At 40.1% G+C, this 17,220-nt stretch overlaps 1 protein-coding gene across 1 annotated transcript in view; it reads left to right on the forward strand.

Annotated features, from left to right (window-relative positions):
* AMPD1 (adenosine monophosphate deaminase 1) overlaps nucleotides 1-17,220 on the forward strand; it is an 89,128-nt gene that overhangs the window by 57,870 nt on the left and 14,038 nt on the right. The window contains exons 11-13 of the mRNA XM_089685428.1: nucleotides 1,936-2,099; nucleotides 12,559-12,679; nucleotides 15,050-15,223. Of these exons, the coding sequence (XP_089541554.1) occupies nucleotides 1,936-2,099; nucleotides 12,559-12,679; nucleotides 15,050-15,223 (459 nt within the window). The remainder of the gene's footprint in view (nucleotides 1-1,935; nucleotides 2,100-12,558; nucleotides 12,680-15,049; nucleotides 15,224-17,220) is intronic.

Here is a 17,220-nt window from a genome sequence, read left to right on the forward strand (position 1 = left end):
TTTCAAATGGTCAGTCCACCCCTGGGAATGAACTATTTACAACGTACATTTTAACCCAATTGTGGGTGTATATGGGTAGTCTATGAAAGTAAATCTCCCTGACAGGGACATAGGGTATGATAAAATCTTGACAGAAGTTCAAACCCTTTTCCTTTCTACCCTCCATTCTACTTTTACCTAAGGTTTGGTTGAGGATGGGTTTTTGCTGTAACTAAAAATTTTTTAGCTCTATAAATCATACCAAAGTACAGGGGAAACTCAAAAAATTTGAATATCATGCAAAAGTTCATTTATTTCAGTAATGCAACTTAAAAGGTGAAACTAATATATGAGATAGACTCATTACATGCAAAGCAAGATAGTTCAAGCCATGAATTGTGATAATTGTGATGATTATGGCTTACAGCTCATGAAAACCCCAAATCCACAATCTCAGAAAATTAGAATATTGTGAAAAGGTGCAATATTCTAGGCTCAAAGTGTCCCACTCTAATCAGCTAATTAAGCCATAACACCTGCAAAGGGTTCCTGAGCCTTTAAATGGTCTCTCAGTCTGGTTCAGTAGGAATCACAATCATGGGAAAGACTGCTGACCTGACAGTTGTGCAGAAAACCATCATTGACACCGTCCATAAGGAGGGAAAGCCTCAAAAAGTAATTGCAAAACAATTTGGATGTTCCCAAAGTGCTGTATCAAAGCACATTAATAAAAAGTTATGTGGAAGGGAAAAGTGTGGAAGAAAAAGGTGCACAAGCAGCAGGGATGACCGCAGCCTGGAGAGGATTGTCAGGAAAAGGCCATTCAAAAGTGTTGGGGATTTTCACAAGGAGTGGACTGAGGCTGGAGTCAGTGCATCAAGAGCCACCACACACAGACAGATCCTGGACATGGGCTTCAAATGTCGTATTCCTCTTGTCAAGCCACTCCTGAACAACAAACAACGTCAGAAGCGTCTTACCTGGGCTAAAGAAAAACAGACCTGGTCTGTTGCTCAGTGGTCCAAAGTTCTCTTTTCTGATGAGAGCAACTTTTGCATCTCATTTGTAAACCAAGGACCCAGAGTATGGAGGAAGAATGGAGAGGAACACACTGCAAGATGCTTGAAGTCCAGTGTGAAGTTTCCACAGTCTGTGTTGATTTGGGGATCCATGGCATCTGCTGGTGTTGGTCCACTGTGCTTCATTAAGTCCAGGGTCAACGCAGCCATCTACCTGGAGATTTTGGAGCACTTCATGCTTCCTTCCACAGACAAGCTTTATGGGGATGCTGACTTTATTTTCCAGCAGGACTTGGCATCTGCCCACACTGCCAAAAGCACCAAAACATGGTTCAATGACCGTGGGATTACTGTGCTTGATTGGCCAGCAAACTCGCCTGACCTGGACCCCATAGAGAATCTATGGGGCATTGCCAAGGGAAAGATGAGAGACATGAGACCGAACAATGCAGAAGAGCTGAAGGCCGCTATTGAAGCATCCTGGTCTTCCATAACACCTCAGCAGTGCTACAGGCTGATAGCTTCCATGCCACGCCACATTGAGACAGTAATTGCAGCAAAAGGGGCCCAAATCAAGTACTGAGTACATATGCATGCTTATACTTGTCAGAGGTCTGATATTGTTCCATGTACAATCCTTGTTTTGTTGATTGCATGTTATATTCTAATTTTCTGAGATTGTGGATTTGGGGTTTTCATGAGCTGTAAGCCATATACATCACAGTTATGACAAATCACGGCTTGAACTATCTTGCTTTGCATGTAATGAGTCTATCCCATATATTAGTTTCACCTTTTAAGTTGCATTACTGAAATAAATGAACTTTTGCACTATATTCTAATTTTTCGAGTTTCACCTGTATAGCTTAAGAATGGTGTCAACTTCAAATGGTAGAAACCATATTAATTGTTTGGTACTTTGGCTTTTATTTGACAGATTACTGGCTTTGATAGTGTGGATGATGAGTCTAAACACAGTGGTCACATGTTTTCAACAAAGAGTCCACCACCCGAGGAATGGACCATTGAGAAAAACCCATCATACACTTATTATATCTACTACATGTATGCCAACATCAGAGTGCTGAACAACCTCAGGCGGTAAGTTATAAATTGCTACATACTGTATGTTCTAGATTATCTAGATCTTATACATAAAATAACATCCTCAATTTTTATATTGTAATTTTACATAGTTATTGATATCTATCTAGAGGCTATGCCTAGGATTCAGAACCATAGATGCAGTTTAATACAATCTATTAAATTGAGAAAGTTATAGCAAATTTGGTTTGCACCAAAATTCTAGAAATCAATTTTCCATTTTTATATAAATGTTCAATTCAGTATTTCTCAATGGATGCAGGAATGCAGCCAGAGAGAAGGAGAAATGTAAAGAAATGTAAAGAAGCAGTGTAAAGAAAATCTTCATCACCCCCCACAAGTAGTACAGTGTCACTATGGTGACACTGTACTGCTAGGGTGACAGTATATAAATGAAAAAAACATAAATAATAATATAAAAATGTTATAAACTAATTGGGTTATTTTTTTTTTTAACTAAAAAGATAGTTGAATACATTTTGGCCACAATTTATGAAGAAAGATTATTTATTTGCAAAATTTTATAAGAAAAACACTTTTTGTTCAAAATTTTTGGCCTTTTTTATTTATATAGCAAAATAATAAAAATCCCAGAGGTGAATAAATACCACCCAAATAAAGTTTTATCTGTCTCAAAAAGATGCTAAAAATGTCATATGGGTACAGTGTTGCATGACCGCACAATTCTCATTCAAAGTGTGATAGCACTGAAAGCTGAAAATTGGCCTGGACTGGAAGGGGGTGAAAGTGTCCGGACTTGAAGTGGTTAAAGTGTTATTCCAGTCAAATTCGAACTAAGTCTAAATCTTCTTCCACCCCCATTCTAAGATTATTCAAAATATCTTGCAAAGGAAAGATGTCTATACTTACCTATTCTGAAGGTCAATCACATGGTTGGGTCCCAGCACTAGCTTCAGTGTAGAGCAAGGACAGCTGAGAACGGATGCTCCATAGTAAGCCTATGAATGATGTAATTGGCCATGCTCTGCCTCTCAGCCATTGTTGCTGCCTCTCGCCCTCGCTTTTTAAAATTTAGACATTTTTTACTGTTATTACGTATTTGTTTTTACTATTTATATACTATTTATGATGGATTGCAGATTTCCAGTTTGCTTCACAGTGCATTCACAGAAGGTGCTTTTCAATCTGCATAACATTTACACAAAAATGTTCAAACTGGTCCTGTTCTTCTGGCAGACTTCCTTCTAGGGAAATGAGTTGCTGCTGTATGGTGAATTTTACATAGCGGTAGCGGCCAGATTGATCAAGTGTAACAAATTATATCATTAATATTTGGCATTTATGGAAGCCCTAACTTGTTATCAAGCATCACATCCAGGCTTTTGATGGGAAAAAACAATCTTTTAGATTTATAGTGATCTTCCTAAACCTTACTGTATGCCATTCATATCATCAAAGAATAAATTAAAAACTCTTGGAACAGCCATTGTGTTACTTCTAGTCAGATATCTATGATATAAGGATCTTCTGCTCTAGTTTTAGACAACTAATGATGGTACTTATCATGATTTGGTCAGCTTATATTTTTGAATATGACATGTTCACAAGTTAGATATTGTAATTTAATACAATTATGGCTTTAATTGTTTTTATTTTACTTTGATAGCAATAAATATTGCTATGTATCGCCAACATTTTCTTTGGTGCAATATGAAGCAATATTTCTCTTGGAATGACCTTTTGGGCTTGATTACATTACTTATTGTTATTGTATCTGTTGAACTCAGGAAAGGAGGGCTCTTTCCAATAATACAATTTATGTAACCCTATGACTCCAGAATTCCTAATTTTTAGGTTTAGAGAATCTTTTCTGAGTTTTGATGTCTATGAAATGTTTTACATATAGACAATTAAATGACACAGGATTCACAAAGCACTGTGAGTTTCCTAAAGAAAGTGCACAGTAAACGCTGTTCACTTGTAGACTTTGTATATATGTGTTTCATACATTAATTCATATTTACCTGACTAAATTATTTTGTTAATGTATTTTAAATGCTAACCATAATAGGTATTTTGTATACAAAATTACTATGATTACCTTTGAATGTAATGCTAGCCTTAAGCTGCTCTCAGAGTACAGACATTAGATATGCAAGTGTCACAACTGTCAAAAGATATTTTCTCCTGAAAGATATTTATATAAACCTACATGCTCAGATTGCTCAAGTGTGTATGCGATAGTTATAGAGGAAGTTGGGTATAAGGCATGCACAGCATTGTTGTATCTTGTGAAAAATAGCAAACAGCCAAAAAAGTTCAACAGGGTTCTTCCCCAGATATTAATCAGACAGCTTCCAAAAGTCACAATTTCCTGATATGTCTGTAACCAGCCAGATTAGATGTAGTGTTGTACCATTTATGTACCAAAAAAGTGTCTCTTTTAAGTAACACATGGTGCATTGATATATTTCATTACACATGAAAGTACTACAGGAGATTCATTAACAATTATGTTCATGATAATTTATGAGTTTTGTTGCTGTTTTATGGAGCCCATGCATCTCAATCTAAACTTAAACATTTGACCAATAATCCCCAATATTTTAAAATCATGCAAATGTTCACAAGGCCATTGGTTGTAATCTAGATGATGGGTTAAGTGCCAGGATGAGTGGGCTTTAATCGCAACTCGAAGGGAGGTACCGTTTTGGCCCATGATCCAAAGCATTACATAGGGATCAGTTTGAATACAACACACAGGTATGTGCAGGCACCAGATAGCACTGTTGAAATCCTATGCATTGTTTTGGCCATGTTAAATCCAAGATCCCTTTAACTTTGCACCTCAGAGGCAGGTGAATAACTGTTGTAAAAAGGTCATAGAACATCTCTGTTATGCTTTAGGGATACTTATTAACTTTAGAAACAATATATATCTATATTTGTATTTATGAATTAAAAAGTTATGTTTAATTAATGTTTAATCCCCAGCAGGTGTATAGCTACAGGAATTGCTGAAAACCCCCCCCCACACACACTTTTACTGTATTTACTAGTTTATATATGTTACACATATTAGTGAAAGGGCTTTATTTGTACAATTGCCTATTAGTATTATGCCAATGCATGGCTGAGACATACAAAAAAGACAATGCTAGCCTTCCTCACAACACTAACCTTGCCAGGAGGAAAATGGGGACTCTGTAAAGTAAAGGTCTGAAAGGTTCAGGGAACTCTGGGGAGGTGACTTCCCTGGATTCTCTGCTTGTATCTGTAGAGCTACCTCCATAGGAGTCGCTTCCCCTAATAGTGTAGAGGTTGTCAGTTCACATAAGCACAAGCGCATTAATTCCAGCTTCAATAAACAGTCTAGGAGTTTGTATTTTTGTTGCTTTGCAGAACTTGTTGCAGGAGAGGGATTGGGGCATGGGATACTCCAAAACGCTTAGTAGCATTAAGCTGAGGACACTCTTCTCCTTGTTGATATAGCACTAAACCTTCACAGCTGGGGACCATGAGGTAGTCTCAGATCAATCTAAGGCCTTTAAGCTGAGGACCCTGAGGCAAGTTTTTTAGCATCTGGTTACCCTGCACGAATGCACAACTTTACATAAGCAGTGCAGTTGTTGGGGTGCTGCATAGTCAAAGGGGTCAGGGTGTCTTACTCACAAGATCCCAGTACAGCTACCTCCTTCCAGCTTCCTTTGGACACGGTCCAGTGAGTGACACTTTCCCTCCAGATTCGAACCCCTGGTAGAGAAATCCTGAATCCAATTTCACATTAGTCCCAAGTCCCAGCCCTGCCACAGGCAAGACCTAGCAAACCAGCAACTCAGTCCAAAAGGTGCTTCAGGGACTAATCAACCACCTGAATCTCTCGGAACTTTCACTGACAAAAACAACAGTCTCCTTAGGGCTTCAGGCTATTTAACACCTCCCAGACCACCTTCTGGGCACACCACCCAACCAAACTCTCAGTCTGTGAAGCCATGAGCAGAAGAGAGAAAATGATTACTGCTCCCCTAAATACAGAAGTAGAAGAGAGCTAAATTTACCTAGCATCCTACACTAGGAGGGTGCTACACATCATTAAATGAATTTCAATATTAGGTATAAAAGTCTAATATTTTAAATTACATATTTGAGTTGTGATTCTGTCCTGCCTTGCAGAGTATACACATGTCTCCTAGGTACCACCACTCTAGTGTCTATCAAGCAGGGGCGGACTGACAACTCATGGGGCCCCTGGCAATAGGGGATCATGGAGCCCCTGTGTCCTTGCCCAAACTCAAAAAAGCTTATGAAAAAGGTACCAGGGTCATCTCATGGAGCCCCCTACTGACCCCGGGCCCTGGCAGTGCCCGAGTTTCCAAATGGTCAGTCTGCCCATGCTACCAAGGTGAACCCAACATGTGCCTTTACCTCATTCAAGAAAAGGGCCTCTTCTATGTTTGGCAGCCCCATCCCTCTTAGTCGGAGCATCATGAATAAACCCAAATAAAACACAGGAAGAACATGAACTTCATGGATGTGATGTCCTAGGTGGGAAGTGAACTGAAGACTAGAGCTGCAAGACAAACTCCTTACCACTATTATCTTTGTACTTGCACAAAGCTAACTATTATTTGGTATTGTTGCATTTTTAGTAACTATCGGACTGATTTTGCTGTAAAATACTAAAATAAAAGCAGGTTTAATCTGGTTATTTATAACACTTTGGAATTGCAACATGATTCTTCCTAATATATATGACCCATATTATTTACCATTTTAGTTTTTGTCCTACCCATCAAAAAAATTCCTTAAAGCAAGAATGTGAGCGAGCCAAATACTACTTCATATTCTACATCCACCCCATGGGAAAATTATTATTTTGCAATAATAGTTGGATTACTTTACATGTCTTAGTTATCAGTGACATATCTCTTAACTAGATGTCAATAGTGCAAATCTCATTAACTGCATACAATATGCCTGTAAATCAGGTACTTTTTCTCTTGTAAACTAATAATTACCCTGATGTGTATGAAATGCAGAATTTATTAAGGCATTGTCTGAATTACAATAGGCTTGTAAATTCAGAGATTACAATAAATGTGGTAAATGTAGTGCTAAGTTTACAAGCTAATAGTTGGCATTCAAGGGGGGTCAATTCACTAAGAGTTAACTACTGAATAAATGCGGTAAAATAATGCATGCGGTAAAACTTTTACAAATGTGCAATTCACTAAGAATTTTGTGGTAAATAACTCATGCAGTAAAAAATCGTTATTGCGGTATTTACCGCATATTTTCATGCAGTAATTTATCGTACAGAGGCTGGTTGTAAAAAACAAGAATTTCCGGCAATTCTAAATTACTTAAAAAAAACCTTTGGGTCTGGTGTGGATTTTGAGGGTAGCCCCCATGCCAAAACATTTTTAAAAATTGTGTGGGGCCCCCCTAAAGTCCATACCAGACCCTTATCCAAGCATGCAGCTTGGCTGGTCAGGAAAGGGGGGGGATGAGCGAACGCCCCCCCCCTCTTGAATCATACCAGGCTACATGCCCTCAACATGGCGGGGTGCTTTGTGGCAGGGAGACTCACCCCCAAAGCATGTTGCCCCCATGTTAATGGGAACAAGGGCCTCTTCCCCACAACCTTGTCCGGTGGTTGTAGGGGTCTGGGGGTGAGGGGCTTATCAGGATCTGGAAGCCCCCTGTAACAAGGGATCCCTCAGATCCCGCATTGTCTGAATTACAATAGGCTTGTAAATTCAGAGATTACAATAAATGTGGTAAATGTAGTGCTAAGTTTACAAGCTAATAGTTGGCATTCAAGGGGGGTCAATTCACTAAGAGTTAACTACTGAATAAATGCGGTAAAATAATGCATGCGGTAAAACTTTTACAAATGTGCAATTCACTAAGAATTTTGTGGTAAATAACTCATGCAGTAAAAAATCGTTATTGCGGTATTTACCGCATATTTTCATGCAGTAATTTATCGTACAGAGGCTGGTTGTAAAAAACAAGAATTTCCGGCAATTCTAAATTACTTAAAAAAACCTTTGGGTCTGGTGTGGATTTTGAGGGTATCCCCCATGCCAAAACATTTTTAAAAATTGTGTGGGGCCCCCCTAAAGTCCATACCAGACCCTTATCCAAGCATGCAGCTTGGCTGGTCAGGAAAGGGGGGGGGATGAGCAAACGCCCCCCCCCCCTCTTGAATCATACCAGGCTACATGCCCTCAACATGGCGGGGTGCTTTGTGGCAGGGAGACTCACCCCCAAAGCATGTTGCCCCCATGTTAATGGGAACAAGGGCCTCTTCCCCACAACCTTGTCCGGTGGTTGTAGGGGTCTGGGGGTGAGGGGCTTATCAGGATCTGGAAGCCCCCTGTAACAAGGGATCCCTCAGATCCCAGCTCCCCCCCCCACGTGAATGAGATTTTGGGTTTTTTATTAAAAAAAACAAAAATAAAAAAAAGTCCCCAGTGCAGATCTATTGTCAATCACAATGCCCGCCACTGACCCCAAAAAAGAAAAAAAAAGCTTAGCTCTTCTAGCTTCCACAGTCTGACAGCTCCGCCAGCCTGACAGTTCTTAAATATCACCAGGGCATGCAGGGTAGATGATGCCACAAGGGGGTGGGGCAACCTGGGTGATGTCACTGGTTGCCCCTTCCCCTTAGATACGTAAGAACTTTCAAGCCAGTGGAGCTTTCAGACGGTGGGAGCCAGTGTCGAGAGAGGCTGCCTTTTTTTTTCTTTTTCTTTTTCTGTCTGCTGCGGTTTTTTCACACTACACTTTTGTTTTTTGAATGAGTAGCAGTACCAGGTACCCCATACTCATTCACAAAGGGGGGGCTGAGATCTGGGGGGCCCTTTGTTAAAGGGGGTTTCCAGATTCTGTTAAGCCCCCCTGCCCGCAGGCCCCCACAACCACCGGCCAAGGTTGTGGATAAGAGGCCATTAAAAATTTTGGGGTGGGCGTTTCTCTCAAAATTCATACTAGACTCAAAGTTCTTGGTATGGATTATTTTATAGTTGTCAGCAATGCTTGTTTTTTACATTCAGCTGATGAGTCATCTGTGTTAAGGGCTCACCAGCCGGCTACTTTAACAACCAGCTCTGAAAAAATACCGCATGTGATACCGCCAGCAAAACCCTGATGGTAAATATTGCATCTTTTTTTACACTCGGTTTCGTTTGTGAATTGGACTTAACAGATTACTGCATTTTATTTGTGGTATTTACCAGCACATGCGTTAAATAACGCATAATCATTTTTTTTAGTGCATTTGATATTTTGTTACCGCATACAATAATTTATGCAAATGAGTCACGTGACCAAGTTATCGTATGGTAACTTTTTGTGAATTGCTCCATTCTAACTAGACATTTTGGTTATGTGAATGCTTACTGCTGTGTGGTAGCTGCTTTATTTACTAGATTTACATTGGATAAAAACCTTCAAGTTGTAATCTTGGTTTGACATTTTATTGTTTAAGTCAGTGATACTTAAAGGAGAAGTTTAGGATTTTGTTTTTTTTAAATTAAACTTACCTAGGTAGATGCAGCATCAATCCGATGCTACATCTGTTCCCCATTGGTTCTAAAGGTGAGAACTGACACTGCTGATCACTCAGTTCTCTCCCTCTGCTCTGAGCAGAGAGCCAGGACTGTCAGTCTCTGGCTCTCTGCTCTGCCCCCCAGCGCTCACTGTAGTGCTGGGCTGTGAAGCGGAAGGGAGAGGCTTGCTCAGGCAAGGTGCCTGTCCAGGGATCTGGGTGGATCCCAACTTTAAAGTCAGGATCTTTCCCCAGGCTGGACCGGCTGCATGATGTCAGTCGACAGTGACCGTAAGCCCGTTGTCGGCTGAAAAGGAGTCACAGGAGTACAGAATGAACTGCGAAACAAGCTGCACTTCTCATTTAAAAGCATTTCTAAACCCAAAAACAAAACTTAGTATATTACAGATTATCAGTTTTTTTACGATGTGGTGGCTGCTTTCGTTTTCTGTTTGGATTTTCCCCTTAATACTACCCAGAGATTCTGCCAGTAATACACGTCCTGTCCTAGGGTGGCAATGCTCGCTCCCTCTACTCACCCTACTGTATCAGGACAACAGAAACAGGATAGAACTATTGAAACCTTTCCCTTACTTTATAACATAGATGGGAAGAGTTGCTCAGAACAATGTAAAAGAAAAAATGCAGAACAGGCAGAGAACACAAAAAGTTGTTAGCTTACAAGATTTAAGCAATATCAACATATTTTTTATATCAACGAACTTTTGAAACAGATATAACAAAACCTTTAATTGTAGATTTAACAGACTCAAAGGGCGCTAATAAGAGAAGTTCATAATTATGGTTGGATGACCATAGACATCAGACAGTGGCCACAACATTTTTTTCAAGCAGTTCATATTACCATAGCATGGATTTTTATTTCTACTGAGGAGAAATGATCACAGCAAGCAGATAACCCAAGCACTAACCTAATATTTGGAAATCAAAATTAGTTGGCCAAACATCCCCTCCCTCTTAGATTGTAAGCTCCAAGGAGCAGGACCCTCCTATCCCTCTTGTATTGAACTGTATCGTTGCTGTATTGTCTTCCTTTATATTGTAAAGCGCTGAGCAAACTGTTGGCGCTATATAAATCCTGTATAATAATAATAAGTATAGTCAGTTATTCTATTATGAGATAGCTTGACTCTGCTGATATCCTATGCTACCTATAAACATGACAATTGCCAGCCAGACTGAGCAACAATCTTCTCATATCTTCTGATGCCTTAGCTTCTTTCTAATAGTGCATGTGTACCAATATTTTTGCTGTGATGTCAGAGCAACCTTCTGCACAACTGATCAGTTGTGGTTCAGCTGTATTTTTAAAAGACTTGGGAACCACCGAAATTCAGAAAAACTGTGCAGCATGGTATAGGAAGCTTCTAGAAGCCATGCCTGGTGAGTTGCAAAAACACAACCGTAGCAAATTCTACCAGGGAGGCTATGGTAGAAAGATGGGACCTGGGGCAATGGCACTCAAGCAGATATAAAAAGAAAGAGTCTTTTGATCTCTTTCTCCTAGAAATCCAAGCTGCCAAAAGTAACATCAATTCGGATTCAGCTTGAGACATCTGAATTCATTAATTTTGAGTCTGAATTTAACGTCATCCAAATTTCAGGCTCTACCCTAGTCAGAACCAATGCTTTTAACTGAAATTCCTGCAATGCCAAGACATGCAGCATAAGTGTGTACAGTGATTGGAGGAGATATCTTGAACAACTTAACAAAGCTGAATCTTACTATGTGATACATGAATTTTGAAAAGTATCTACAATATTTTCACGGTATGTGGATATTTCCTTATCTGAAGATTGATGTTTGATGGCAACTAAGCAAATTGAAAAAGTACCTGTGAAATTCCAAATAACTGTCCTATAGGTAATAATGCAGAGATCTCCCAACATGCATTGGATAGTAGATGTGTATATTGATCAAAATTATTAAAAAAAGCATTTTTTGACAAATAATTAGATTGCTGCATTGAATGCCAATCAAAAGAATCTGAAAGACTACCATCTAGAGCAGTGGTCTCCAAACTAGCCTGGGGACGGATGTGGCCCTTTACTTAGTTTTATCTGGCCCTTGGGGCACTATTCCATCCACTGACTCCAACATTGGGACATCATTCCGGCCATTGACACCAAAAATGGGGCACAAACCCTCCCATGTACATAAATGATAGTATACAATTCCACTCAATATCATCAACAATGGGGCACTATTCCTCCCAATGACCTAAGTGATATGGCACTATTTTTCTTGCTGACACCTACAGTGGGGCACAATTCCTTCCAAAAACACAAATGATAGGGCACACTTCCTTCCACTGACACCAGCAGTTGGGCACTATTAATTCCACTGACACCTACAGTAGAGCACAATTCCTCTCACTGACACCAGTGCTGGGATACAACTCCTTCCAATGACACCAATCATGGGGCACAATTCCCCCAAGTAACACCAAGGTTGGGTTATTGCTTCTCCCACTGATACCAATGACAAGCCACTATTCCACCCACTGACACCTGTGATGGGACACAATTCCTCCCACTGACATCAACAATGGGCCACAATTCCTCCTGACACCAATGATTAGGAACTATTCCTTCCACTGACATCAACGGTGGGGTACGATTCCTCTCCTAATTCCAATGATTGGGTGTTGTTTACTCCCAGTGAAGCCAGGGCATTTACTGCTCTGACTTTCACAGTCCGGCTCCCCTAAAGTTTGAAAGACCATTAACTGGCCCTCTGTTTAGAAACTTTGGAGACCCCTAATCTAGAGAGTCATTTTAAATGTTATCAGGGTTAATGGAAAAAAAAACAATTTTCACCTTTCTTGATGATTTCAACAGTTTTAAAATGCAAAGCTTGGTTATTATTTCTGTTGTATTTAATTACTTTTATTTATAAACGCATCACTTTATTTACAGGGAGAGAGGAATGAACACTTTCCTTTTCCGTCCTCACTGTGGAGAGGCTGGTGCTATCACTCACTTACTGGCATCATTTATGACAGCAGACAACATCTCTCACGGCTTAAACCTTAAGAAGGTACACTTGTTTGTTAATGGTTAACATACATTGATAGCATGTATAACACAATTTACTTTTCTGCCATACTGGTATTTGGAACTCCAGTACTGATGCCTATACATTTGAGGAAAGCATATTTTGCAAATATTAAAAAATGTTCCTACTAAAGGTACCACAGGATGTGTTGAACCTCAAACAATTCTAGAGAGTACTATCTACAAGGCCAAAAGTTTGTGGACACTTGATCCTTACAGGTAACGTAGCAGAACATAAGTAAATTTCGGGTGCAATTTCTGAACCACGTTGTGAAACAAATGTTAAAAAACAGTAATGGCCATTTTCTAGGCAAGGAATTGTCAAACAAATTGCACAGAGGGCTGGGCACCACCCAAGACAACATGCACCAAAGCAAAAAACATTTTAAAAAAAGAAATGTGGGGGGAGTAGTGTTTTCAATAATGTTTTAATTGAAACATTGAAAATGCTAAATTCCTTTACAAACCATGCCAGGGAGATGTCCTTAGCCTACCTGTGAAGCAGTGCATCTGAATACAATGCATTGCAATGCAATTAAAATGTTCAGATGTGAGAGACCTCTCAGAAATTTTCCCCAGACAACATAGCTACTGCAGATAGAAGACTAAAGCAGAACCTGGATACATACCCACCTTGTAAACTGAACAGTCAAGGAGAAGAAATTTGACAGGGTTATCCATATGTTATTTTGTTCTCTCCACCTGTCAGCATACTAACCACCAGCACATATGCACTTTTGCAGAGCTTAATTGGCTACAAGTGCTGGCCTTCTTTCAGCAAATCTGAGTGCTGCTACACAGGGGTTTGCAGGAGGGGGGGGGGATCAAGACATATTTAGGTTGCATATTTGCATTCATATATGTATTTTTAATAATACATAGTTGGGTTAATTGGTGTTCTTAGCATGTGCTTGGAGTTCAGATTTCAAGTACTGATGATGGTGCCAATTAGATCAGGCCTTCCCAAGAAGGTGTAATGTACTTAAAATACAAGTAATGGAAAAACATTTGTTTCTCCCTCTCTCTTTGACCTGTTTACTGTTTACCAGAACAGAAATAGAGAAATCTTCCAAAGGGGTGTAGCACCCTCCTAGTTAGATGCTAGATGTATGGCAAATTTAGCGTTTTGGCTTCACTGTGGAAGTCGAGACATAATTGTGTTTTGCCTACTCTGAGTTTTACAGCTGCAGGCTTGCCTGTCTCTCCGTCTTTCCAGATATATCTGGAAACATAGTTAGCAGGAGAGGGTAATGTCTGAGCTGGCCCTGTATACAAGCTCAGTCAATCCCTGGTCAGGAAAGTGGCCAGCAGGGGACTGAGAGAGGTATATAAAGATGAGAGCAGAGGGTCCTTCGCCTGCTGGAGATGGACCCAGCCTGGAAGTGCTATCAAACCTTCCTAGGCTTAGGAGAGGCCTAAAGAAGTTCCAGAGGACTCTAGCTCACCAAGGAGCAGAAGAGTCATCCCCTAAAGTTGCAGGAACGTTAGAGCAACACCTAGAAAGGAACTTTCTGGAATACCTTGTGTCAAAGTCAGCTAAAGTGAAGGAGGCCTTCAGTTTGCCTGGATCACAGTGAGTAGGCCGCAGAGAATCCTGAGAGAGTAACTGCTGCTTGTGCCCATCTGGATAGAGGGACTGTTCCAGACCTAGCTGCCTGGGCTGCTCTGTTAGAGGAAGCCTCCTTGTGATAAAAGCTGTTGCTACCCTTTTTGTGGAGGAAACTCTTTGTGTTATTCATCTTTTTCAAGATAATGTCCTCAGTTGAAAAAGTTCTATCTATCAAACAAATAAAACATCAAAAAAGAACAACTCCTGCCTCATCACTGTCTGAGAACTGAGGGAGATTTAACCCCCGAGATGAAAATACCTTGTGCCTGGCTGATTGTACCATTAAGGGATAAGAACCAGGGCTTAGCAGCAGGACCAATCACTGGGTCTGCGCTACAGGGGACACTAGTTCTGGTGACCCCGGTGATAGCCTGGGAGTCCCTCACTTTGGGAAAGGGGGATTTCTTCTCACTTTCTGTTTTGGCTGTGGGATAGGAAATGAAGAGAAATCTCCTTAATGGTACACATATGGCCATACCCTATTCAAAATGAAAAACAATCCCTTTAGTTCTACTTTCAAGCTAAGTACTGAAGCTAAATTAAGTCTGTTTGCTGTTCACAGCAAAAATTAGTCAAACAGCATCACAACTCTGCAAATCAATGCATAACTTCAATACAGGTATCAAAAGAAAATTGTGGCTGCAGTGATAGTGATTGGTGTTGTTTAGGCTTTGTATATTTTCTATTTCTTCTCATGGTGTGCATTGCCTTTGTTGTATAACTGAAAATTATTTCATTTTTCAGAGCCCTGTGTTGCAATACCTATACTTTTTGACCAAAATCCCCATTGCTATGTCTCCACTGAGTAACAACAGTCTGTTTCTGGAGTATGCCAAGAACCCTTTGCTGGACTTCCATGAAAAAGGCTTGGTGGTCTCATTGTCTACAGATGACCCTATGCAGTTCCATTATACCAAGGTAAAATCAAGATACAGTGTTTTTGCTGTTTTTCTTTTTAGTGTATAATATGTGCTTCAAATGAAGGGACAAGCAAAAAAAATCAGTAACTTTACAAGAGTGCATAAGCACATTCCTGACATGTCACCGCATACAGCAACTGTAGAATTTTTCAAAAAAGGAAACTGCAATATTTATCATTAAAAATCCATCCTTGTGCTTCAGGTCAATGACTTTTCTTATTATGAGAAGGTACCATCTGTTTGCTGCAGGCAAGAGATATTTTTTCAATCTCCGATCTCCCAGTAGTCAGACTATAACATTGCAACTTTGTAACAAGACACAAGGAGAGAAACTTTAGCAGGGGCCAATCTACGTCAAGATCCATTGACACGTGGATACATGGTAATGCACACCAAGGCACTATACACGTTAGTGTGTTGCAGTGCCATCTATTTTCAATAGCATGCCAATGCAAAGAACCAGCACATGATAATGTACTATCATGCGTTGTGGTGAGCTTTGTTACAAAAAATAGTATGTGTCTAATTTTCAGTCTGTTGTGATGCTTTGGAAGCCTAGTCAAATGAATGGGCTGCCTTAACCATTTGCTCTCCTGAGGATTTACCCCCCTTCCTGACCAGGACATTTTTTGCGTTACAGCGCTGCGTTACTTTGACTGACAATTGCGCGGTCATGCAACTCTGCACCCAAATGAAATATACGTCCTTTTTTCCCACTAGTTGATCTTTACTTTGGTAGATCGCCTGTGTGTTTTTTATTTTTTGCACTATAAAAAAAAGATAATTTTGAAAAAATAACAATATTTTTGACTTTTTGCTATTAAACATGTCCAGTAAAAAAATTTTAAAAATCAGATTTCGTCATAAATTTAGGCCAAAATGTATTCTGCTACATATCTTTGCTAAAAAAAATTCCCAATATATGTAAATGAATTGGTTTACGTGAAAGTAATAGCATTTACAAATGACTGTATATATACTAGAATTTATTTTAATTTTTACTAGTAATGGCAGCGATCAGCGACTTATAGTGGGACTGCAGCACTGCGGCGGGCATTCTGGCACTGGGGGGAACTGACTTGTGTCACTGACATCCCCAGCGACACCAATACAGTGATCAGTGCTAAAAAAGCACTGACACTGTACTAATGGCACTGGGCAGGAAGGGGTTAACATGAGGTGCGATCAAAGGGTTAATTGTGTGCTGGGTGTGGTTTACTAGGGGGTCCTGTCTTTGTGCTTCACTATAAGCATACTGCTTTGTATGGCTGTGCTGTGCATAGCCATGCAAAGCAGTGTGCACAAGCTGACAGGGAGGAAAACTGTTTTGTTTACAAACAGTTCTCTTCCCAGGGCGGGACCCAATGATTGACAGCCGCGGCCACGAATGGCGGCGCAGGTAGGGCCCCATACCTGGAAATGCTGGCCTTATGCACACAGGATGTTTTGAAAACTCTCCTATTAGCTTTTCCTCCTGGCAGCAGCGTTTTTGTTGGAAAAACACCTGACGCTTGCAAAAGTGGACAAGTTAATTCATTTTTTGGCTAGAATAATAATTTATTCTGGCCATTTAAAATTAATGTTCAAACGTGTCTAGCATTAACACATACAGTATTTACAAGCATTTTTTCTGCCAAAACGCTGCTGCTCCTGGATGCAGTGGCAGTGGGTTTTATCTTCCTGCCTCTAAACTCTCCTACTACTAAACACTGATAAAAGTCTATGTGTGCATGGACACATAGGCTACCATGGAGGGGCGTTTGGAAGCAGGAAAAAAAAAGCCTGATGCCCCTAAAAAGCGACAGTAAAAATGTCCTATGTGCATGAGGCCCAAAGTCTAAGTTTATTCAAAACATTTTTGCCAGAACAATCAGCACAATGAACCATACTTACAATCAATGTAACGTGAATCTTGTGTTGCTGGCTGTGATTTAGTTGAATTCTTCAGTCCTCTGATCCCACCCCACAGCAGCAATCTTCCAGTGCTGTGGGGGT

This window comes from Staurois parvus, unplaced genomic scaffold, assembly GCF_062004578.1.
Source record: "Staurois parvus isolate SC_StPar_1 unplaced genomic scaffold, SC_StPar_1.0 ptg000375l, whole genome shotgun sequence".
NCBI lineage: Eukaryota > Metazoa > Chordata > Amphibia > Anura > Ranidae > Staurois > Staurois parvus.